The sequence below is a fragment of the Ptychodera flava genome, chromosome 18 (assembly GCF_041260155.1).
Source record: "Ptychodera flava strain L36383 chromosome 18, AS_Pfla_20210202, whole genome shotgun sequence".
Classification (NCBI taxonomy): Eukaryota; Metazoa; Hemichordata; class Enteropneusta; family Ptychoderidae; genus Ptychodera; species Ptychodera flava.
The window spans coordinates 29,176,718-29,203,291 of record NC_091945.1 but is presented as its reverse complement, the minus strand read 5'-3'; the positions used below and the strand labels follow the sequence as shown (position 1 = coordinate 29,203,291).

The following is a 26,574-nucleotide window of genomic DNA, read 5'->3' as shown; positions in this document are numbered from 1 at the left end:
ACATTGGCGACAAAACTAAAAGCCAACAAAGCACTAAAAATTTGCGGAGCGGGTATATTTTAATTATATTCTAATTAGTTTAAATGATTTTCGTGAAATATTTACGCCTGACACAATGTTTTCATTGCTGGAATAATACCAACCACTATCTTTTTTTTACGTTGAAAACGACCATATCATCGACACTGCGTCTGTACAAAAAGAAGACCTTAATGTGAAATGAAGTTCCGACGTAACAAAATTGATGAAATAGAATGTTCAGAGGATAAATCCCTATTTTTGCCAGGAAAGGTCTAATTTGAGCGGTGCAAATGATAGATATTCACATGGAAGCGTCCTAAACACAGATATCAATTTATCGCCTTCAAATATAACAGGCTGACATCGACCTGGAGTGGAAATTTGAAAGATCGAGAATATGGCTGGAGTTCATTGTTGACCAAGGATCGAATTCGAATGCACTGACGTTCGTGTTTTATTTTCTGCTGATCTGTGTTACGCCTCCAATCCTTTATTTGTACTGTCTCTGCTTTCCCGATGAACAGCATAAAAAGGAACGACCCTCTGCTGAGGTAAAGCTTCAATCATTATATTGTGGTGGCGGACACAATGGGGACTCGACTATTCCACATTCCGAAATTTCTTTCTGAAATTTAAATCGTGAATATTTTCTTTACGCAAAACAGCGATAATGCAAAGATAAGTGCGGCGAATTTAGCTCTTACGATAATTTCTCTTTGTTCTACATTTTCTCCCGTCAGAAATAAGGCTAGCAACTCATAATGCTGCTTCCATCTCACATTATCATGGTTTTACGGAGTGGCAACATTTTTGTCAATTGTTAACGATAGCATTATGAAATGATCATAGAGGGCGCTAATACGCTCTCGTCCCGATAATGAAACTTTTCATTTCTTGTGTGTTCTGAGCCTTAATTAGTTGTCATAAACAGTACAATTAGAACTATGAACAGTAAAAAAGCGACGAGTGCTTTCAAGTTAGTGTTATGTTGACGCTGTCCTGTATTTTTTATTTGTTTGATGTAGTTTTCAATGATGAAAGTGACAACCAACCCAAGAGAACAAATCAGCGAAGAGGTACTGTGTCTTGCACATCTACACGCAATCTGATTAAAATCAGATGTTGGGATGGCGATGTTTACATCTTTGCATGTTTAAGGCTGTTCTCTTTTGCCAGAAGTTGCCTCACTACATTTGACGCTCTTCTGTAGAAGATCGCGTTCATATCTCGTGTATCAGCAAGGACGGCCGACATACACCACAGAAAAAAATTGAGAGAATGGAGCGAGAAAGTGACACTTTCTCGGAATTTGTGAGAATTTCTTGTCATTCTCACTGCTACCTGTGAGAATTCAAAAATTCTCACCGGTGAGCAGTGAGAAATGCACTCTTGGTGAGATAATAGATTCTCACCGGTGAGAATGGAAATTCTCACCTAGCACTGTGAGAATAGTAATTTTTACGGTGGGAATCAACCACACTCACCATTCATTGGTGTGAATCAACCAATCTCATTGGTGAGAATCAACCAGACTCATTGTTCATTGGTGAGATCTAACCAGATTGGTTCACACCAGTGAACAACAAGTCTGGCCGATACTCACCAATGAATGGTGAGTCTGGCTGATTCTCACTGTAAAAATTACCATGCTCAAAGTGCTTGGTGAGAATTTCCATTCTCACCGGCGAGAATCTATTATCATTTCTCACTGCTCACTGGTGAGAATTCAAAAATTCTCATCGGTAGCTGTGAGAATAACAAGATGTTCTCGCCAATTGTGAGAAAGCGTCACTTTCTCGCTCCAGTTTCGCAATTTTTCCCACAGTAATACAGGAAAGACCTTTTCAACGCCACTTACCATTAACACTATCTCGACAATGAAGCTTCTGATCGAATTTGCTTACATTCATAGCAACTGCAAGCTACCTTGCAAATCAGCAACGCCAGATTAAATAATTAAGATAGGCTGCCTGTTTAAAGTCAAAACAAAACCAATGGAAACTCGCAACTCATCTCACATCATTCTCGCGTGCCACTCTAGTCTTGTTTGAAATAATTTAATTGGTTTTCTAAAGCGTGATCTTGCATGGCAGTGCGTCAGATGTGGTGAGGAGACGAGCAGCTAACGAGAACGACAAAGAGCAAGTAAAAGAGGAAATGTCGCCATCTCTACATCTGATTTTATTCAGAGTGGTCTATGCGTAAACTTTAATGTTGAAGAGCGTACCAGAGATACTCTTTAAAAATTTTCAAGACATTTATTTCTATTACCATTTAAGATTTGCAAAACCACATGGGAAGGAATGTGTGAATTCGGTGAACACATTATTGTCCTGTAACGTAACAACCAATGTATACTTTCAAAATTGTAATGGTTAGTGGAATGATATGGCAAACAGGGTCCGTCATAAGTATGACACAACTAACCCGTAACGAGACAATGACGTCCCAGGATAGATTCATTAGTTATGTCGAAATCGTCAGAAAACTAAGTAAGGGAGCCTCCAGTAATTACAGAGTGAGGCCGATGGAATTCATGGGCGTTCCCTGGACATAACCTTGGCCCCATATCAAAGTTCAAAGCTTAAAATGCGGGTATGACCTTACTAATACTGCTTCGCCCCTTGACCCCCATCTTTTCACTATTATAAAACCCCTCGTTTATGCTTCTTTCATATGCGTTTTCCTTGGAATGTGTCATATTTTAAACATACTTGGTCTTACTCTTATCAAAAATATACTTCTCTTTATAATTAACCAATATGGAGCACAATTCATGTTTAAATTCGAGTGTATTTTATTCCCTTTCATTCCCATTTGTGGTAACCAATTTTTTTTGGTAATATTTCAACATCAATGGTCAATAGTTTTCACAATAGACGCCAACGTATAATGAACTGACAGTTTTGGGTGAAATTTCAATATCATATTTGTAAATATTTGTATATCTAACCACCCTAATCTAGTGAATTACGTTTATCTTTATTGTCAACCACTGATTTAGCTAGCTTTGTATTAGAGAAAATAGATGTTTTTTCCTGCACACATGCACTTTCAATCATCCCTCCCTGGTCGAGCAAATACATCGATATATTGGCCAATGTCATTCGAGCGCACTATATATATATATATATATATATATATATATATATATATATATATATATATATATATATATATACTTTTTTTCCTTGCTATTTTATAACAGTGGACTAAAGATTATGGTAATAGTAATGACCTCTCGTTTGTGTCAGTGTATAACTTTTCAGGACGAAGAAATATGTCCTCCTCTTAACTTTCCAAATGTAAGTTTGGCGACTACGCTCTGTTGCATTACGATCTTCTTAAAGGACGGCATAATAAATCAGTGGCACAAAGTGTGAGACATTGCTTAAACAGTGTTTGACAAGCTTTTTCACTGCCACTGTATTTTACGGACTTTTGAACCTTTAAGGGAAGCGGTCGTTGTATGTGCGCGTTTGCGACTTTCTTGTTTACAAAGAATGTATTTCATGCACTATATATAGATGCACCATGTCAACATAGCTGCAACATTTAAATTTTACGAAGTTCATGGCCAACGTACCTTGCATTTGTGAAATTCGAATGTTCTCTTATAAGATACATTGATATCACAAAGAATGGATGGGCTTTTTATTGAGAAGTTGAAGCGCCCATCCACAGGGGCACTTTCAATTGTACCTTCCCTTTTTTCTGATACGACGTATATCAAAGCTCCATAAGAACTATAACTGTCACAATCTCATAATATCATGTTATATCCGTCTGATCTGTTCCAGCTGCTTAAACTCCTGCTGAAAAGATACCTAGACAAGCATGCAAGACCACTCTCTGAAGATTGAAATTCAAAGTTGAAAATTGAACAAATCAAGGAGTTCTGAATTCAGGTGATCTCTTAATGAATGATCAACAAAAAGATTGTTCAACAGCTATTACGTTTATAGGGTACATGTAGCTTTGGAACAGTAGGCATTCATGAATTATGGGGAATAGGTATGAAAACAAGTGGTTAAGGATTAAATGTTTAAGCTCATCTTTTCTGTCCATGGATCAATAGCCATATTGTATTAATTCAAGGAGCTATCAAACTTTAAGTATTTCCGAAGTCCAAAGAAAATTATAATATTGGAAAATGTTACTAAAATTCTGTTTCCGGTATTGAGATTAGCTGCCTTGACATTTGCAAGGAAACGAAGATCAGTGCGGTTTCTGTCCATGGATTTAGGCTCATTGTACAGATTTAAGGACGTATCAAACGTGAAGTATTTCAAAAGTCGAGAGTATTTTATAGTATGAAATAATGTTATCGAAATTTTGTTTTAGGTATTGAGATTTGTTGCCTATAAATTGGAAACGACACTAAGATATACATATATACTACAGAAGCCGTGATTTTACACCAAATGTACGTCGGTGTAGGGCCGGACCTTGGTCGGGGCCGACGTAAAAAACCAATGTGGACACACTGCGTCGGCCTTGGGCCGACACAGTTTGGTCCCGGTGAGAGGGGGGGGGGGGTTCAGGGCCGACGCAGGGCCGACGCAAAATTTGGTCTGACGCAAATCGCCTGTGTGGACACGTTGCGTCGGCCCTGGTCCAAGTTGACCAGGCCTCCGCCATGGATCGAAGTTGAACTAGTCACCCTATTCGCACAAAACAAACGACGTTTGAAACTAAAGTTTACACCTATCGAAAGTTTTCAATCCAGTCTTTACATTTTAATATCATCCCATGTACGCAGAATTTCCCACCAACCTTTGTCCGCAAACGAGACCATGTCATTCGATTCCACATTGCAGGTAATAGAGTAGAGAGGCATGTCAAAAATGCCGCGCACTGGTTATTTCTCCACCGCGGTCTTATATATACCATATGCTCATCCAATAAATAGTGAAGATCTCTCCGATGATTAAAAGGGTGAGTGGTAGTCATATTTGCCCTTCTTTTGCGTAAAAACGCAGGAAAATCATGAGCAGTAGAAACAGCGTGCCATTATCAATGCCCCATTTTGAACTTTGACAGATCAGAGGTCACAAACGAAGGTAAAGTTACGTCGGCCGTAATTCTGGTACCGGTAAGTGCGGACGGGACCAAATTTAATCCCAAAAGGACAAATATTTTGCGTCGGCCAAAATTTCAGTTGGGTTGCCACTGTGTACTAAATAAATGAAGACACAAATGGAATTGTTGCAGAGAACTCGCTACATTGTCGTGTACATCTAGACATGCGGCACAAGGTCAGGCAGTATTGCACCTAAAAGAACTTTACATTAGTTTGTTTGTTTTTTTGAAAGTGAAACTTCCCTGGTAAGACTTATAAAGTGGCAGTATGTCAGGTTTCAATGAATGATACAAACAATACCTCGACATAATTGGAGCCACGCCATCCATACACACCACATCGATAGAAGTTTATGCGATGAAAAAACAAAGCAAAATTACTACTATACCAATGCGTTTGTCAATAGTTGATTTACTGTACACTTTTTAAATTTCTACTCTGATTGTTGAAATATGTACATTGCATATGAAAGGTAAAAAGTAATGTTTAAATATTCGGGTATAATTTAGGCTAAAGTTTAGGTTCTTTGGATCGCAATTCGGCCGTTTAAAGTTACAATTTTAAAGTCAGAAGTTTAGATTATTTGTTTTCGACATGATCTTTGCTTTAATGCACGTTTCGCAAATTAGGATGACAAAACATGTAAATTAGATGTCTCTTGTAGACGGGTAGGCATCTTTTTATTCCGTAATAAGATTGGACTGATCCGTAAATACTTCGATAAGTCTAGATTGATAAGTTATTGTATACCTTCTAATTCAAATTTGCTTTTAAGCTTCGGGGCTTTCTAGTAAAACGTGATGAGAGGAGTTATTGTTATTATTATCATTATTATATTATTATTATTATTTTATTATTATTATTATTATTATTAAAGTGGCATATTAGTTGAGGTTGCCTTGTTTTTTTTCAACCCTTGATGCTCTCATTATTCAGGTTTTTGAGTGTTCAAACATTTGGTTGGAATTTAGAAAAACCAATATTTCTTACCACTGAATGGTTCCCATGGAAACAGGCTTCATGAGTATGAAGATCATCTTTGGTCATTACAACAAACCATCTTTGAAAAGCTTTGTTGAATTCTGAGCCATTTTCAATGGCATTTGACAAACATCGATATTTTAAACTCCAAAATGATTGCCATGGAAACATGAGGCATCAAAACGAACATCAATTCTGTTCTTTCTGCCTCAAAATACCCATATGCTGAAATTTTGTGAAAATTAGACCAATTAATAATCGAATTATGATAATTAGGTAATTTTTTATTTATTTAATTATTATTATTATTACTACTATTATTATTATTTTTTCAGGGAAATACATATATTTTTATTTGTAGCTATATTGAATACAGCCCTATTGAATGTATTGAGCCCTTAGCAGAAATCTCAAGTTTAACGTTTATAGAGCGATAAGTATAAGTGTATGGATATTCTTCGTTTTGAAAATAATAAAAGGTGCCATGACAAGCTGTACATTAGTCATTGAAGTATTTTCAGTACAGCCTTTCTAAATGAACGTCTCAAATACTGTGAAGTGATGGTTTTACATGTTTTTAATATGTGGTGAGGTTTGACTTCGGTTATGTTACAGGACATTGCAATTTTATTTTATTACATAAAAAATGACACAAAACTGAGCTAGCAGACACCGGATCGCGAGGGCGTTTTCCGTGTTTCCCGTCAAACTTTACTGTATTCAGACATAAAAATCTCAGTCCCCCTAACCAATGTAGTGCAGTGTATGATCTCATACAGGGGATTCATTGAGATTCCTTTCACGTTCAGGGACAGAATTCAACTTTTGAGTTCAGTCTGTGCGAGGCGGAGATCGAACCAGTGACCTTCTTTGTACCCGATAAGGTGTAAGTAACCAAAGCCTACTTTGGCTTACATTCCCTGCATTCATATGGAAATCGTACTTGCAGTACTGTGGCCAGCAGTTTCACTCTTACAATATGGACGCAATTAGCGTTTCCGTCACAGGGCTGTTTATGTTCGTTTATTGATCGAAGCGCCGGTCTGAAGCTTTATCTGGTCAAGCGACGAGACCAAGAGAAAAGTTAGACGATAGCTGATTCTGGTATGTACCAAACTGCGTCGAAATAGCAGCCTTGATTTCATTTGTTAAAACGCAAACGTCATCAATGGACCAAACAACGGCGTCTGGCGCCCGACGCCTTTTTGACATGACCTTGAACAATATACCCGGAACTATGACAAGCTATGTATGTCGGTCTTTGTCGACCTCTGCCAACTCAGCTGCCATGCCATAGATACTCTGCCGGGATCATAGTCTACCTCATACGCCAGGCCATGGCAGGTCAAACATGCGCCTTGCAAACTAAAATCTGTAAAACGCCATTTGCTCAAAGTTTGCTCGGCATTTGAGATATTTTGTCGTTTTTTTTCCGAGTATTTCAGTATGGCGTCATATATATACAGGCATGTAATTCTCATGTCACTGGATGAACAGTCTAGTCTTCTCCACAAATTCAAGCCTTCAACAGTACTTGAATTCCGAGTATATAGTTGTTGTTAGTGCTGAAAAAAGAAAGGCAGATCGCCTCCTCTCAGTTCATCGGAACTGCAGACCATATTACATGTGGGTTCAACGAACTCGAACAGAAAGTGGGGATTGTTCACCGAAGCACGGTCCCTTTGTGGAGGGACCATGATCGACGTCACATGTAGCATGTTCAGAGTTGTGGAGACAAGATATGATGTGCAAGCCTTGAGTGTGGAGTTGTATTTCAGCCAGATAACTTGTTTCTCACTGTACGGTATGATCGAAAGCGACGCCCCATTTATATGAGAGCCGTGCAGTTCATGAAGAAGGCTAAAGCTGTTGCTTATGATAGACGCTCTACCTATTGACCTATTGACCGCCCAACATACGCTCAGACAAGCGACGACGTTTACTTTCCCAAAGACTATTTCAAAATCCCCGTGCATGTTAAAGACTTGATTTCAGTCCATCGCTTTTTTTGTCAGCAGAGCCTTTCTAGAATTCTTCTAATTCTTCTAAACCAAAAACAAGTTTTGTAATGTCCGCCTCCAATTTGTCGACGTCTTTACAGTGTCGTGCGCCTGAGAGACTTCTGTCTGAGACTTTTGTCAATAAGATTAAGTATTAAATCGTTACAATGACAAGGGAGCTTTCGGTGTTTAAGGTTCCAAGACAAGAAATTGACCATTTTAAACTAACAATTCTCTAGTGTTTAACAAGCTCAGAACCCCTGTAAATTGTATATTATCTGAAAGCCTAGATATAGGGGAACATTTTGGTTACCATAGTGTCACCATTGTTTACATAACTATCACGTGACAGGTAATTTGCATATCCTTTCAAAAATCGGTTTTCCCTATGTTTTGTTTCAATGCTTTGAGATATGTGGCTGAAATTCATGTGAGTGCAAGCTATCCTACAGGTCTTCAAAAGTGTGTCTCAGAATTTTTTTAAACCTTCTTAAACAGTTTTTATGCCAGAAAAACTTCCAGAGCAGTGAATTTTACCATAGTTGATTTCTTTAAAATTGTGCTCCAAAAAAACTAAGCAAGATATAAAAAATCTGAGACACACTTTGAAAGAGCATTGTGACAGCTTGCATTCCAGAAAGTTTGAGTCAGATATTTTGAAGTATTGAGACAAAACATAGGGAAAACCGACTTTTGAAAGGTTATGCAAATTATCTTGTCACGTGATAGATATGTAAACAATGGTGACACTGTGGTTACCAAAATGTTCCCATATATGTAGGCTTTCAGAAAATGTATACTTTACAGGGGTTCTGAGTTTATTAACTGTTAGAGAATTGTTAGATTAAAAAGGTCACATTTCTTGTCTTGGAACCTTAAGTTGTGCTGTAAAATACATGGAAAGCAGAAGAAGACAAAACACGTTCTGAGTTACACATCTTTACTTCCTGCTGTGCGATTTTCCTTGACCTCTGACCCTCTGTTGCAGATTTCTCAAAGGTTTTCGGTTTCGCTTAGGCTAGCTGTATTCAAGACACAAGACCGCTTTCCTTCGTTTTGACGGATGAAATCTTTGAAATAGTAGCCGTCAATATAAAAAAAACCCACAAGATTTAAATGTACTTTAATATTTTACTGTGGCTATTTGTATCACTATGAAACAACCTCAGAAAGCAACAGATCCTATGGCTTATAAAATTATGTGATTAGTATAACAGGGCGACATTCAGTGATGTTGGATTACTTGCACCAAAGAGCTGATGCACAGTTCTGACAAATATTTCAGTACCTTGTGGTTAGTACGCATCGACATACGATATGCATTCAAGCGATCACTGAGAAATAGAACTTTGTCATGTGAGCTTGAAGAGCTCACGTTGTGTTAAACGCTTTAGATCTTAGCAATAATTCGCAATCACGACTCTCTTCAACAATGAGAACACCTTTATTTAATGTAAAGGTCCCAACTTTTCACCATGATAACTATTCGCTCCCTGGAATCAATGATGCTAGTCGATAACCGATGTTCAACTTAATTTAACTCAGCAAACTTCCGCATCACTTGAAATGATTACATAATCCCTCTATTTGGGTTCTTTCTATTTTTACATTGGGCCTAGTTTGTTGTTCTTGCATCATTGTATCGTCAGGCGAGTGATGGGGCGACGATGGACCTCTGCTAGTGATATTGATTTTTAACCTATTTAAAAAAATACCTATTAGGCCTAGGTCTAATATTTAAATACGTCAACTTTTCAATATGAATACATATCACATTATTGGCTCGTGGATATTGTAGTAAACAGTTAAGGGACTTATAAGAGTAAATATCTTCATTTGATGAATATTTAGTATATGTAGTAATTTTTATCCTAAACGAGGCCAAACACACTAATCTAGGCTCAGTTTTTGTGACTTAATACGTTAAAAATGCTAAATACGCATAAAATACCCACTTCTGCAAAATTCAGAGCACAAATAATCTAAACTTTAGTTACAAAGAAACGAATACATTGATTTCGTGATATAAATCAATAGAAAATCGGGTTTTTCGAGGGGCTGCTGTTTCATACCGGCCGGCATATTGGTCAACTTGGTGCTTGTGGCTCAGCAACGGACTAGGCTGAGGTCATAGCAGAGGTCATAGCCTCATTGTGATGAAAAAAAATTGCCATTATATAGTAAATATTCTAATTTACGATATTTGGTAAGTTCCCGAGCAGGTAAGTCTCCGTAGAAGATACCAAATTGTTGTCTACTCTGCGACATTTGCTTGGGATTTTCAAATACTCATAAAAAATCATGTCTCAAATCACATCTCTATACGTTAACTAAGATACAGACGAGTTTGGAAAGCATGAAATTTCTGTATGATTTTCACTTTCACTTTTCGATTATATTGTGATTTCGAAACTTGTATTCGTATGTAATCACTGTAAGAAAATTTTCACAACAACGAGATCGCTGAACAGATTACTGAAAAGGAATCAACCAACCACGGCCACGCCACAAACCAACCAATGTTGGTTCTATTGTTCTATTGTATTACAACCACTTGTAATATTGAGCTGTTATTATCATTTTAATTAATTTATGGGGTGGGTTTGAAAGAAAGGCATGATAGATAATTCTTTGATTTCTTCTTACAAAAGTCCGATAGCTATTTTTGCAAAGATTTTTGGAACATCAATGCTTTGCCTCTACTTCCGTAATACGCTAAGCCACCATAGTTTTCTTGTTTTTAAGAACACGATTGGAACTAATTTGGGATATTTGGATGGTGAAGTAATGTCGGTTTAATTTACAAATGTAAGCTAATTTGCTTTTATTTTTCAGTTATACACTTGTTTTTAAAAGTAATTTGTAATATTGCAACATTAAGCTATAAGGCACCTAACACTTTCAAGAAATTTAAAAAAATATGAAGACCCAATTATCCCAAATTTGTTCCAATCGTGTTTAAGAATAACGAACAGGTTCTACTTTATATATTATAAGCTGCCGGCAAACCAAGAGGGGGTCACAAAAAGACGAACAAAGTTCGCTATCTGTGCCTACACGCTCTTTAGTATTATTTTTCGAGGCCAAACGAGCCCAATTATTACACGCCAAAGACGCAAGGATTATTTTAGGTTAATAGCGATCGTGCATTTTATGATTTTTGAATCACACATGTTTCAACTTTCTTTTAAAGCTATGTGCTTTGTCATATCCTCAACTCCGATGGAACGAACATATTATTTAAAAATGAGGGTATTTTCTATTTTGAAATTGGCTTATGTCATAATCTTCCAAATTGGTGAAAGGGAAATTAATATTTCATGCTCGCGATACATTAGCGTCCTTGGACATTTTAATCAAGCTGCAATTCCTCTCGATTTGGACCCTAACAATACTGGTGCCACGAAATGGCAAGTGATAATTTTCACCTTTGTACCTTTTCTAATGACGATCGAAATCAAAGTATTATATATCATGTTATTGTTCTTTATGGCATCGGTATCCGACAACCACACGATACTGTATGAATGGAAATTCAAAAAAAAGGCATAGGGGAGACACAGGACTGACACAAACACACCGACTCACGCAGCCACATACTCACAGACTGATGTATCAGTGGCGTGAGGCCTAGCCATTGTTCCGTATTAAATAAACAAGTTGAAGTTCTACATGATCACTCGTAGTCAGCTCCAGACATGTTGTTCGTTGTTTTTCCTCGTTTCGTTGCATGATTTCATGCCTTAAACTGTACCTTTCTTTTATCAATAGTGAAGGGTAAAGCTTGGACATTATTGTGGTCTGGTTCAGAAAACGAATATGTCAGCGCCGTAAGTTGATTTTAATTTTTTTCCGGTGCCTCATATCACACAAAAGGCTGGCTATCCCGTTGGCATGTTTTGCTATCTAAAAATACTAGACGTATTCGGGAGACAACAATCTCTTGTTGATATTGAAACTGATAAGGTTTGAGACAATGTGACGTGAATTACCTGATGCGTTTTTGTATAAACATGAGCAGGTTTTCCAAGGGCGTTTAAATTTTTCAACAGAACAACAACTTCATGTCTGTGAAAAGGAAGATAAGTGAGCCACGTATGTACCCATACCCATAAATTTATTTTCTTGGTGCCAAGAATCTGGTATTTCCGTACAATTATTCGGCGAAGTGTGAATCAGTTATACCTGTATGTAATAGCCAGCAAAGCCCAATGACACTCATCATATTTAGGTAAATTCTTGAGGGCGCTCAAACTGCCATGCTGAGCACAATATATGAGACAATGCATAGTAATCGGATATAGCATTTGGATCAATACCACTCCTGACAGAATGGCGGATGACAAGTTAACCGTCGGTTATGTTGTTGCACATTTCGATTCCAGGGTCCGGCCTTTGGTGAACCTGAGCGAGAGCGTCCGAAACTACTTGGGAGAGCAGAACAGAGCCAGGCAAGGTGTAAACAAGGTGGCGGAAAATTTCCTCACTGCTGTCGAACGAGGCAACCATGAAGAAGTCAAACGGTTGTTAGAATCACAGGTAAGTGTAGATGAAATGTCAAATCGCCCTTTTAGGGACCAGGTACTAGTAATTTTACATTGCAATAAGAAGTGAAGTACGCATGCGCCGATTTACATTCATGTTAAGTGTTCAGGTTCTTACTTGAACGCTCAAAAGGACACTTCTGTAAAACCTTGAAGTTAATTTCGAAAAAGGTTAATATGTGCATGTGAAAAAGTTAAAATGCCTGATAGTCGCCTATTCTGATGTTTCAGGAAGTCGATGTAAATTACAAAGGGAAACGGAGAGATATTGAGACGACAGCACTGCAGATAGCTGCAGAACGAAATGATTTTTACATGGTTAAGTTGCTGTTCAGCAAGGACGCAATAGAACTGGATAAAGAAAGAATCCTAGGCAAGTTCATTATTTCCTTTTTAAATAACACAAAAAAGCAAAGAAAGGGATCAATTTAGAATGAATGAAAACCACAAAATGTCAAGCGGTGTCGATTTATGTTTTATTAAAATCTTGGCTCGTTTTCTGAAGTAGGCCATTTGCAGTATCCTTTGATACTGCAAATGCAGTTGCCAGCGAGACGGCGCATTGAGACGGCGCAGTGTGCAGTTGGAGCGCCTTCGGTAGCGCAGTGACCGTAACCTCTGGCTCTCGAACACTTCAACAACTAGAAAACGTTTTAATCTTCACGATTACGTTTTACGTTGCCTGCCCAACATTGCGGGACACTGCAGCTTGTATTAACTTTTTACGTACCAAAAGTCGCACGTATAACATCGAACAGTAATCTTTTGTCGCTACTTGTAATTCAATAAAGTACAAGAAACAGTTACTTGTATCAAGTTTAGTCAGGTTACTTAGTGTCTTTTCGTTTTACCACACAATGAAACTTTATTTTTTGGTCATCTTAACCCTTTGAGTGGTGTAATTTTTCCCACCAAAATTTCAATGTAACATTTTACCAATTATATTGCTTTATTTTGTTTTGGCAGTTTTGGACCAAATGGCCATAACTTCTCTTTTGCTACAACTTTTGACCAAAATTTTTGGAAAAATCTGAAAAAAATTGTCTACATCTGAATAAAGTTGTTCGCGATTTATTCCATAAAGGCAACGGTGACTTTGGCACTCAAAGGGTTAATGTCGATTGTATACACTACCAGGTCCAAACAAAACCATTGAAGAGAAGATATATGCATACGGAGCGATATCAAGTCCGGCGTATATTTCCATACACTACTTGTGTACTGTTGAAAATGATGATTTGTGCTGCAGTTGTAGTGGAACATCTGTGAAGGACTGTGTTCAAGAAGCATTTGAATTGGTAGAGAACATGAAAGAATTTGTTCGTCGTGAAAAGTTGAAAGTGTGGGAGGTAATTGTAACATTAAGAATCTACATGCAATATTGAGAATCTACATGCAATGACCTAGTGCCAGAAGGTTGTCAATCATTTAAGCAACTAAGCAACCAATCAATTACTCAGTTAATCGATCACCGATTACCACTATTTGAAATCCAAAATGTGTGTTAACTCTAGAGTGAAAAATGTAATTTTTGATTTTCGAAATCTTAGATGGTGACAATTTGTCTCATTTCAAGAGCTTTAAAGGTAAACAGTCTGTAATCTAAATATGCCCATATATGGTCAAGGGGGCGTTCCTGGGTATTCAAAATGTCCATGTGAGGGCGCTGTTTTTAAAAAGCGGTCACCCGTTTAAAACTGTGATAAGTTAGATTTTCTCTTTCTATAGTAACTGTGACAAAATTGGAACAGATGAGAGTATACCTTTAAAATGAGCCGATGAGCACGTAAAGTATTGACCAAATTTTAGAGTCAAAATATCTCACGCTGACCCCGAGGTGCATTCTACTTCAGGCGTCGTATACCGGTGGTTCTGTGATTGGTAGATCTGATAGGGATATCATGAATTTTTCTTCTTTTTCATGTGTGATATTCCACGACAGGATCTATTCAAACGTTTTAATGGTTACCTTCAGCGACTCGAGGACTTTACCATTGAACTGTTGAATTGCTGCCGAACACGCGATGAAGTACGATGGTTCCTCGGAGGTGGTTTTTACAACAATACTTGCAACTGCATCGACTTCGAAACCTGCAGGAAGGTAATGTCGTGCACGTATGACAGGAATCCTAAGCACCTAATAACCGTAGAAAAGGCCATTGAAACACGGCAGAAAAAGGTACGTGCTTTTATCGTAACTGATATCAGATGTGACCCGAGCAGAGGTAGGGCACTTCCGGTGCTCACTTTTTCAATCGGATTTTCTAGACTGCTATAGCGCATGCGCAAGTTGGCATGCGTCTACCAGCCTGTAAACATATTGATCGACCTACTGTCATTAATATAGCGAAATTTTTCTGACAAAAAAGTCGTGGTTCACCAAAACATTTCAGAAGGACCGGTGTTGTATCAAATCATGAAGTTTTATCTAACATGAACCAATTTTGAAGAGTCTACAAAAGTATATGCCCGTCGGCTACATTTGTAGAAAACCAGCGAGCAAAACTGATGCAAGCAGATGGTGTGAGAGTAGTAAGCGACAAATGGTTAAGGACATGATCGTTTGGCACTGTATGATCTACATAGAGATATTATTCTGACTTCAATATTTGAGCGCCAGTGGTGTATGTTGAGTTCATTGCAGTAGTAAATATTTAAGGATAAATTTAAACAGAATGGTGAGTTCCACAACGGTTTTAAACTAGCGAGGACTAAGTGAGCGTCTTTCTTCCAGGTGTGTCTTTCTCAAGTACATTTTACGTTTTTTTTCCTAGTTCATTTCCAAAGATCAAATTCAACGTTTCCTGAAAACAGAGTGGTTACGTGGTCAACCGAAATGGTCCAGAAACAAGGGCGTTGTGTGGCGAGTACTGTACGCCATCTTTGCTTTCTTCGTTTACGGCATTTTCAACCAGTTTGTGCCTGTTCACATTTGTGTCTGCGGAACCAGCCGACTACATCGTCTTTTCTACAGCCCGAAATCAGCATTCTTAAGTCACTATTTCCACTACGCGTTTTTCCTACTCTTTATCTTCTGGTACCAAGTCTTTGTTTCCTACAAAGTCGAAGGGTCCAAGGCTATCATAGTGTCGGACATCAACTACGTGCCTATCCTCGTCTTGTGCATAATATGGTTTGTGACCCTATGCATTGCTGACATCGGACAACTAATGTTCCAGGGTCCGTCTCGCTATTTCAAAAACCACTGGAATATACTGGATGTGACTATTTTGGTGTCCTTTTTCCTTGGTGTGATCATCGGTAACCCCGACATTGTTGGGGACATATATGATGACCCCTACACCTTTATCTATCTGAGTAAATTCACTTCCCTGACTTTTGTCTGTGCCCTGTTGCGCTTCATGGAACCCTTTTACCTTTCGTACTTCGTCGGTCCAATATTGCTGATTTTCACTGAGATGAGGCATGACATTTTCCGCTTTCTCGTCGTCTTTGGCTACGTTGTCGTGTCATACGCCCTGGCTATGTACTACTTCTACGTCGATGTTGGAGAAAATCAGTCTAAATTTGCCCGGTAAGTACAGAGTAAGTGCTACCCATCGAACAAAACGACCAAGGCATTTACCGCCATTAGAACAGGCTTCAAGACCTTTACAGCTCTCAAAGTCTGATTTGTATTATAGCTGTTGTAATCAACACTTCTACTTTCAAGAAACAAATTCAGAATAGACCTGAAAAATGCGCAGTACGGCATGGAACACGGTCACTGTAACAAGGATAAATATGGGTGCTGTACTGTGTAGCGAAAGCCGTATGTCATGGAGTACAAAAGGGAGAGTGATCATTTATTTTTATTACATGCCTCGATGACGCCGCGGGCCGCATAGTCATCATTGGACTGAAAGTGAGCTGGAACTATTTTCAACTTGACAACCTTTTGATATAAAAATGTTGAAATTTCATGTTTTGCATTGGAAATCCGGCTTTTGGAAAATTTTGCAGAAAAAAAATGACAAACCGCATATCAATGCTCCATTCGATGATGAAAACCGTTCCATTTTTAACGGATTTTTGTCTAAGATGAAAATAAAGCATTCGATTATCATTTGCCAATAAACCTAAATATTTTGAGTGAAAATTGTGTAAGAGAAGCATGTAATAAAAACATTATAGCCCAAACAAGGGAATATGTACCCTCAGGGCAGGAGACAATTTGCCCTCCTTACGTCGGGCAAATGGTCACCTACCCTCGGGCACATAGTCCCATCTTTGGGTTATAATATATAATATTCACTATACCCAGCGTACACTTGTATGTGAAAATTATGAAAAATCTAATTAATTTTTGAAACGGATACAGGAATGATGGAAGCAGTCAGATGGATAGGTGATATGTTGTATATAATCCTCATGTTACTTTTCGTGCTCTTAAAGTTGAATTTCAATTCTTTATTTAGCTTTCCATCGTCTCTGTCGTCGCTTGTTTTCACCATTTTCGGAGGAGACGCGACAGAATCACTGACGATCGAGGAACGAATCGAGTTAATGGTATCCAACGGAACAGCTGCCTTGAGTTCACCAAGGACATTGACGTCTTATTTCATAGCTGTTGGTTACATACTTTACATTCTGTTCGGTATAATTGTACTGATTATGTTGCTGAACCTGTGTATCGCCATGATGTCTGACCGGTACTCGCAGCTGCACGTGAGTAGACTCTGCTGACACTTTATGCTTGCGCTCAAACCCATATTGCTAAATGAGTTCATGGACCTGTTGGGTTTTGCATTGCAAAGTCTGTAAATTAAAATATGTGAACCTGTTGTTATAAAATGAAAGAGAGTGATACAACTTCTGAGAGAAAATAAAATATATGCTTATCTATCCATCATACTTTGAGGCTTGGCTATAATTAACAAACGCTAATTATTCCATATTTGCGCCCCAAAGTTGGAATATGATAAATACGTACATCAGATGTAGCGTAGGTTAAGTGTATATATATATATATATATATATATATATATATATATATATATATATATATATATATATATATATAACCACGATTATAGAAAGATAATCGGATTTATATACATGCAATTGTAGTTTTCATATTTTCAAGGGTAGACTGCCCTCTACGGCAAATAGAGTTCCATTCATTAGTGCCATCAAGGGGGGGGGGTCACAACATGATTATTTATCTCCCACAAACAGAGCAAAATGACAAGATGTGGTTTAGTTTAAATGCAGGGATATAAATATATATATACACTAAGCACAAACTATAAGATCATTAACCCTTTGAGTGAGTGACAAAGTCAATTTTTGTCACCTTTATAGAATGTAACAAGACAATTTTTCAGGTCGGTCCAAACACTTTTTTTAGATTTTTCCCAAAAAGTTTGACCCAAACCTGGCGTCTATGAAAAGTGATGTCCACTTGGTCTTAAATTTGCAAAGAATTACAGACGAATTCAAAAAATTGGACAAATATCGCACTAAATTTGAGTTGGGAAAAAATTCAACATTCAAAGGGTTATTATATTACCGGTATACCATGCCCTGTGCGTCGTATTTTAAGGTCCAGCTGAACCATGTGACTGACCACAAATAGGCAATAATGGTTTGTTTATGTGCCCGTGAATATGAGTAATATCGTAAACATCGTAATTTATCAGCTACAACGTAAATTGTAATTTGTACAAAGATAAGAATCAATCACAAAATAAAATGGAACACTTGTGGGCCAAGCTTAGACACTTTTTTGAAAAAACTCTCCGGATTTGCTACAATTTTTACAATGCGCGCTACTCACTGAAAAATTCTGGGGCCCCGTTGTCGTTCGCGTGGGAATTTTTTGTAAATTTTGACGGTTTTGGGGGTTCGTTGATAATATAATTGAAATAACAGACTCCGCGCCGACCATTAACGTTCATTTATGGGCGCGGGCTCGAGGAAAGCCAAAATTAACGGGCTCGCCAAGCCTCACGCGTTAATTTTGGATTCCTCTCGCCCTTGCCCATAAAACGTTAATGGTCATCGCGTCGCCCGTTATAACTTTCAAGCAAACTCGTTCCGACAGAAATTTCAATAACATTTAGTATGCCTTTTTATCAACAGGGTGAGATAAATCTTGAGTGGAAATTTGAAAGGTCTAGAATATGGATGGAGTACATTGGTGACCGTGGATCGAATTCAAATGTTTTGTCTTTCATAGTCTATCTGTTGTTCAGCTTTTGTTGCGTTCCATTCCTCTGTATTCGGAGTATGTGCTCCAACTACAGGAAAGAAAAGACACATGAGGTAAACGATTTCACTTACTGATAAAGTTACTTCCTGTGCATGCTAATTTTAATGATGAAAATTCATTTTAAGGCCTGTTTTCCTAGCAGAACACTTTGTCTTTATCATTTGACGAATTCAATCAGTGAATTGATTTGATGATACAAACGTGCGTTATGCTTTGTAACTGTTTCAGAGCTATACAATCGATTGATCTTTCTTCAAAGAGTCATGATTCTTTTCACCTGATTTTGTATTTGATTTTTGTTAAAGCAGGAAGAACTAAGGGTTGTTAAAACATCTGACACAGTGGTTGATGCAGGGAATGAAAATGAGGTATGTGTGGTATTATCTGTGGTTAGAGGAAACAGTCTATTTGTTTACATTTTACTGTTATTTAATTTAAAAAAATAAGCCCCAAAGGTAGAGTAAATGTTAGCCACAGGGACAAGTTCCCTAAAAATTTAGAAAACTTCCTTTATGCTTGGTGCATGGGCCAATACCAAGGCAAGAAAAGAGAACGATGAATGCTGAAATACTCTCACTCATTAGACCAAGCCCGTTAACACCAACATACTTTGCCACCGCCTTCTGTTCAGTCATTAGTTTAAGCTGCCTGGCACCCTTCGATATGAATGCATGAAGTATAAGGAATTTGAATTAAAACAAACATCATATCTTTGTTGAAATACGGCCGTTTCTTCCTATGAATAAGTGACAGTGCAGTTTGCTTTGGTTGATAAATATGTCTTCAATACGAATATAGTAAAACTCATTATCATTACTGTTATGAAGTGAGATACGAAGCTTTGTCTTCAGTATCATGATTATTCTTGACGTTTCGTATTTTGTTTGACCTCATATTCGTCTTTTTCACATAACGTGTTTGAATCAGTCTTTCGCTTTGCAACTAAAACAGTAGCATCTTCCCTTCAACAGCGCAATATCCGACTTGCCGGCCATAACACGACACCAGTAATTCGATAATACAATATTAAATCTGATCATAAGTGTAAGATTCCACTTATTGTTAATAAACGTTGGGCAATCACAAATTATTTAGCGCCCTCAGAATCGAAATATAGTCTTTTTCTTTATGCCCGTAACATTCAAATAAATAAATAAATAAATAAATAAATAAATAAATAAATAAAATAAGTCCTTTTACCAGGATTTGTCATGATAGGTTCCATGAAGGTTTTTTTTTTAAATGTATAGACATAAGTCGGCGTCGGCCCATGTCATCATGATCTGCCATCAATCTAAGCTACGAAATAGCAATTTTACACTTCTGATTTCTAGAATTTGTAATACCGGCGACAAATTCTGGTGAAAGGACTTATTTATTTATTTATTTTATTTATTTATTTATTTATTTATTTTCATGTAAAGAGCATAAAGAAAAAATGTATTTCCGAATCAATTCTGAAGGCGCTAAATATATATTTGTTATTGTCCGTATAATACTTCGTATTGCTAAATACATGTATTCAAAAGTCACCGATTGGTAGTCTCTTTCCTGTACAAGATGATTAAGTTTTCAAGCAATGATAACATTACGTGCTCTCTGTTTTTCTCTAGATTTCAGAGCAAACAGATGACAGAACGGTAAATGCAGAAGTTAAAGAACCTGCTGGAGTACAGGTTTGTTTATTAGTGGTGGTTTTTCTCTCTGAAGTACTCACGAAGTAGATTGTATTCAGTTTCGTTGTACTTCTCCTTATCGTAAAACCTGAAGCAAAGCTTCCAATAGCATGTGGATACTGTGTGCCTCTCTAGACAGTTGCAGCTAAAGGAAAACGAACGATAATGTTAGTTGATACCACTCAGTAAAATCAAAACCTGTAGGTATATTTTCTTTAAAATCATAGGTGACATACTTTTTGCCCTATGTATGTTCTTAAGTGCCTTGCAAACATGTGAAGGGCAAGTAGAAGTCGCAGCTGTTTATCTGTGTAATGTCCGTATGTCGCATATCAAGTTCGCGTGCCAATGCTATCGTACAATTACACGGATACTGCCATAAAATCAAAGCGTTCGTCCGAGACACACTCTCAGGCACGCAGATTGCATGAGGGTCAGCATATCAGCACAGACATATGGTGAGGAGTATGTAGTTTTCACCCTTTGAGGGCTGTAATTTTTCCCACAAAAATTTCAGCACAACATTTTACCAATTTTTATGAATTTTTCTGTAATTGTTTTTGATAATTTTGGATCAAATGTATATCACATTTCATTGGTTACAGTTTTTCACTAGATTTTGGCAAAAATCTGGAAAAATTCGACTGGGGCACGTTTTATAAAAACATGAGAGCCAACGGACAAAAATTGACTTTGGCGCCCAAAGGGTGTCGTTTGTATCATCAGAAGCTGGCCGACTGTACTGACAAAATGTCTCATTATCACATTTGTGTTTTCTCACTTATATCCCGTTTCGTATTTAGGAGGAAGAGAAACCATGCCCGTTCCCCTTCGTTGAGGTGAGTCAAAGAGAAGTTACTGTACCTCGATCTCTAAATCATCTGCGATATCTCAATAGCTGTTCATTCACAAATGTAGCAAAGTATGCAAATGACGTTGACAGGAACGCGAAAGCGCTTCTCGCACTGTAGTGAAACTAATAATAATTTAGCCATGATTTGAATGGAGTATTTTGTGATGAGTTTTCGATCAACGGGAGCCAATTCTGAAATAAGCATCTCTTGATATTTCTTCGAGTAGAGCGATACAAGTACCAGGTGCCGCCAATTGAGCTGTTCCTGCAAAAAAGTGTTCGTGCGCAGTTTTACAGCTGGCGGGCACATTTCAAACTAATCAGCGAGCGGGGAGAAAAAAATCGATATCTACTGTGGGCGGGGAAGAAATTTCATTATTTTCAGGGGGGAATTTTTGACAGTGGGTATCGGAAAATACGTAGAGGGAGGGGAATGCCGTGGTTGATAGAACTTGAGGGGATTTAGTAAGCGCCTAACTTAGAGCAGTGTTCCAGGGTATACTGCTAGCTTGTCGTACGGTCTTACGTTGATCTGGGTTGCCTAGCTGGCATCTAGTGCATGGGCAATGGGGAATTTCAGTAGTGGGGAGAGGGCAGTGGAGAGCATGCATTGTTGTGGGGAGTGGGGAGCGGGCAACCATAGATACTGGAGAGCAGTAGGCATCAACATTCAGCAGGAGGGCACATTTTCGTGTATGCCAGTGGGAGGGCAGTTACGAACAGCTCTACTTTCCCCTCCAAATTTTAGTTCAAGGTCCAAAATAAGTAAAATAGGCATATTAGCCTTCAAAACATGTTTTGTGATGATTTTTCGAAATTGATGAAATTTACCAGTTGGCGGCACCTGAAATACTTAACGATCATTTGAGTAGGCGTATGACGCAGATCATAGGCATGGAAAACCAATGAAAACTCAAGAACTGTTACCCTGAGTGGATAAGGACATATAATGTCACAGGATCAGTCGGCACTTATCGACAAATCTCTTTACGGCCCTGATACGGCTTTTGCGGCCCAAGGTCGTACGGCGGAAGGGCCCGAGCGTGCGAGGGCCCGTACGCCGTACGACCAAGGGCCGCAAAAGCCGTATCAGGGCCGTAAAGGTTTTATCATATACCTTATGGAATGATAAATATGTAGTTTACATAATATTCAACATTGTCTAGGAGATAAAAATGCGTGCGATATCAAAAATTCATCGCCATTTGTGTCAGTTTTTCAGAAATACGATGGCCGCTTCCCGTCGCGGATTGACATACATAATGACGTCATTTGTTTACCCGCAGAATTCTACAACGCGCACAGCAACATCCGTACACTCAGTGTGACAGTTTTCGGACGACCTCAGTTTTCGGACATTTAGTTACATGGTGTTAGTTACACACACTTCGCTCCGTATCGATAGCATTTTATAGGTCATGTGACCTCATATTAAGTCAGGTGACACTGTTGTCCCGTTTTCGATAGTTTTTTTGGTAGAAGCTATTGAGTTCGCTACGAGCGGCGGTCACAAATTGTCGTCTGATACCGCGTCAGTGATACTGTCAACATACTGCCGTCAGGTCAAAGTAACTGAAATTTTGACTAAAGTCCTGATTTAGCATTGAATTTTGAATGTGGCGGAGAATAATGATTTTGAAAATATTCTTTCCATTGTTCGCTACGATTGCATGTAGTTTTAACGAAAACTGCGCAGTTGTTTCGAGAAAAAAAGTACATTTAATGAACGTAAGAAGTGTACAAGTTTTCGGACAGACAATATTTAGCATAATTGTGTAAACGTAGTAAGTGACTTACCGCGTAAAATCTTGACAGGTAAATAATTCCATACGATGAAATATACTCGCTATTTTTATTAAGTAATGCCTGTGCGATTCTAATACAAACAAAATATGCAATGGAAACAATTATAAGTAATACTCACTGAACAAACTTAGCGAAGTTAGCCACACCGTACGATACAAGGTGCCGAAAGCAACACACACAGAGACAGCCCGTGTCCGATATCTAAGCGCTATACACGTCGAAATATAGTTAGTCGTCCATGGATTAAACATAACTAATTATCATGAAATATTCTCATATACAGTTTTCTAAACACATCGAAATTAAAATCGGTGGTTTGAAGTTTCAAATTATCAATACTTAGCTCCTAATCACATTCCAAACACGACGTCCGATTTCTGGGATTGCAGTCCGATTATTACGCCTTCAACATGGGGTCAAAACTTTGGCAACTTAGACCCAGAAATACCACTCCCGTCGTGTCAACTGAGTTTGAGGATAACCACAATAAAGTTTCGAAAAGTATAGTAATAAGATTTCGTATTGCTGGTCATTTACGAAACGACTTTGGGCGAAATTCACTACCCTGTCCGAAAACTGTCACACTGAGTGTACTATAACGTTACCAACGGAGATCAAGGTTGAAATCGAGGTGTAAGAGGGACAAAAGCGTGATGTCAGTTTCTTGTAATTTACACTGAACAGGCACGAACTTAGTATACACAGGATTTCACCAGAATTTAGAAATAAAAGCCGATGTTACCGGAGCGCCTCCACTGTCGCCACGCGCAACTACGATCTGAGCGAGCAGACGTTTTCCCAATCTCGCGCTGGCTTTGTGTACGAATGGAACGTTTGCGGGTAGCAACGTGCGTAGTACCCAGAATCGAGATAGTTCAGAAATGCACGCGATTGCCCAAATTTGGGCACCGGGCCGGAGCGTGATACGTAAAAAAAATGCACGGATCTGAGGGCGCTTTCTCCCATAGCTTTACACAGGCACGTGAATGTAGGTATATGATAAATCTCAATTTGAGATCCTAGGAATGAAAGGCCTGTGACGTAAATATAGCGATATGGTCTCAAGGGATCTCCACATGATATGGCTCTGGTCTTTGAACGGTACTGGGTTTCACCTCTAAACAGGGTATCCTTACCAATCTTTGACACCCAGTACCCTCATCTCCCTTGAATGGTTCTACTCCGGAATAAAAAGGACGCGATGCGTTCTACACACTCAGTACGCCCAAATAATCACGTGATGCCGGTACAAACAAGCCCACATGTGTACTAACGCGTATGGAAATACACGTACATCTATGCGCGTTTGCGCACATGGCTTTGTTTGTACCGTGGTCGATTCGAATTCCGGGTTTGGCCTATTGAAAGTATTACTTTCCAGAACCGTACAGAACAATTACCTTCATTTGTTCATCAATTCGGTTCAAAGCTTTTTAAGTACCGCGAAACCTTATAATTACCGGAGAAAAGAAACAATCACGCTACATTACATAACAGACAAGGAGAAATTCTTATCTCATGTTATTGCATGTACTAGAGAGATACGGGTCTGGACAAGATAGAAGCATTTCTTTCCTTAGGGTTTTCCAAGCACTGAACTTACAATGCGAGCGATTTGTTTCACCATCATAACATGTTTTCTTTCAATTTTTCAGTTGCTCGCACTACTACTAGACAGATACTTCGAAAAATATGCCAAACCACATGGAGAAGACAGTGCTGTTTTTGATGATCAATAAGTCACTATCTGGGACGATCGCACGATGCCCTGCTTAGCCTAGAATGTATATTAGTTCTTCAGGAAAAATACATATATTTTATGGTTACTCTGCATAGAACATGACTGTTTGTACAATGTATGTGACAGAAACCACCAACTGCTTGTGCAGTATTGTAGATTGTTAAATCAACAGTTAACAAGAATAAAATTTCATTTGATTGTTAGCAAGCGTGGTCAATCGGAATTCTAACAATACTGTTTTTACATATTAAACAATTATGTTCGATCATTTTAATGAATTACTGTTAATTACATGTCAAAATTGTATTATAAAGTGGGAACGTATTAACCTTTCAAATTCTCGAAAAGTATAGATATTAGAATCAAAAACTGTCATATTTCTATTTACCTGATGCGTTGATAAACAGTCACTAATGATGAATTCTTCAGGCGCTTGCCGTAAGTGATGATCATTCTTAAAGCAATGCCATCTCTTCGCAACCATGGCGTCACGTCACAGTGAATTGCATGGCAGCAAGTTAACTGCCAAGATTTTGTTTCATAGTAAGTTATAACTCTTGATGAATAGAAGATTGGTTAAAAGTTTTGCTGCTTTGCGATACAAAAGAATATCTACTGTGTAAAATAGCTTTGCAGACACTTTTGAGATTTCGAGAAGGAAAGATGTTTTATCTCATGAATATGAAATTTTATGATTTTTGAATATCGTCCCAGAATTGCATGCCGGGTAACCCATAGCCATGGCTAAAAATTGACTCGCCTAGCGATTTTAGCAGACTTAATATCATCAGAACCCTGATAGTGTACCCTCAAGACTCAAAACGAGGGCACTAACTAGTTTCCAGGGATACGTGATCAGCTAGAAATTGTTCAATGGCACCACATTATGGATAATATATAGGGGTCTTCGCCAGAATGGATGTAGAAGTTAGAAGTGTTGCAGTATTTTTCATGACGTTCATATGCGTAAAATATTATATGTATAAATGACAAGATGTGGATAATGAAGAAAACGAGATTCGGTAGAAAACTGCAAAATGATATAACTGACCTTATGAATAAATAACATTGAGAATGATGTTAAAGGTAATGTTAATATTTTTTGTTTATCTTTGTATTGAATTACATTTACATGCTTTGGTATACTAGTTAGAACTGCCTATCGGCCATGATGTACCAAGGAATAATTGGCTAGAAACATTATAATGACATCTCATGTAAGGGTATAAGTGGATCTTTAGTTGTGTGGATTTAAAAATTAAAATAGTCGTAGTATTTGTTTCTATGTCAATATATGTAGGAAATGTCATATGCTAATCTCACGAGACACTGGAATTGAATAAATCGATATAGCGCTTTGAGATTTGCAGCAATGTTTCTGATTTGGTGAATACTGCAAAATAATATGGCCGACTTATGAATAAATTACATTACGAATGACTTGTGTAAGATAGTTTTCATATTTAGTTTTTGTTATTTGCATTGAATTACATTGTTTAGTATATCAGTCGGGGTCAGTTTTGGGCACCACAGTTCACCTTTTAGCATAACAAACAGTCGAAAGAAGTGTAAATTTATTCAAATTTCAGCTTCTTTGTTCTCCCGTTTTCAACATCTCAAAAAAAGTAACTCCACTTTTGCGAGCTCAAAGTTTG

General features: G+C 38.0%; 1 protein-coding gene across 5 annotated transcripts; it reads left to right on the top strand.

The window, feature by feature from the left end:
* The first annotated feature begins 6,779 nt into the window (after positions 1-6,779).
* LOC139117340 (transient-receptor-potential-like protein) lies at positions 6,780-26,015 on the top strand. 5 transcript variants are annotated; one of them, XM_070680360.1, is made up of 13 exons: positions 6,780-6,971; positions 11,857-11,915; positions 12,471-12,624; positions 12,861-13,002; positions 13,767-13,978; positions 14,572-14,808; positions 15,404-16,164; positions 17,048-17,297; positions 18,714-18,896; positions 19,152-19,211; positions 20,457-20,519; positions 21,323-21,358; positions 24,834-26,015. In XM_070680360.1, exons 2-13 carry the CDS (start codon positions 11,905-11,907, stop codon positions 24,915-24,917), a joined length of 2,193 nt encoding a protein of 730 aa, XP_070536461.1. In that variant the 5' UTR covers positions 6,780-6,971; positions 11,857-11,904; the 3' UTR covers positions 24,918-26,015. The 5 variants fall into 5 exon arrangements, with proteins under 5 accessions (XP_070536461.1, XP_070536458.1, XP_070536460.1 ...); XM_070680357.1 differs by having other exon boundaries at positions 6,832-6,971; positions 19,149-19,211; XM_070680359.1 differs by lacking the exon at positions 6,780-6,971 and adding an exon at positions 7,015-7,189.
* The last annotated feature ends 559 nt before the right edge of the window (positions 26,016-26,574 follow it).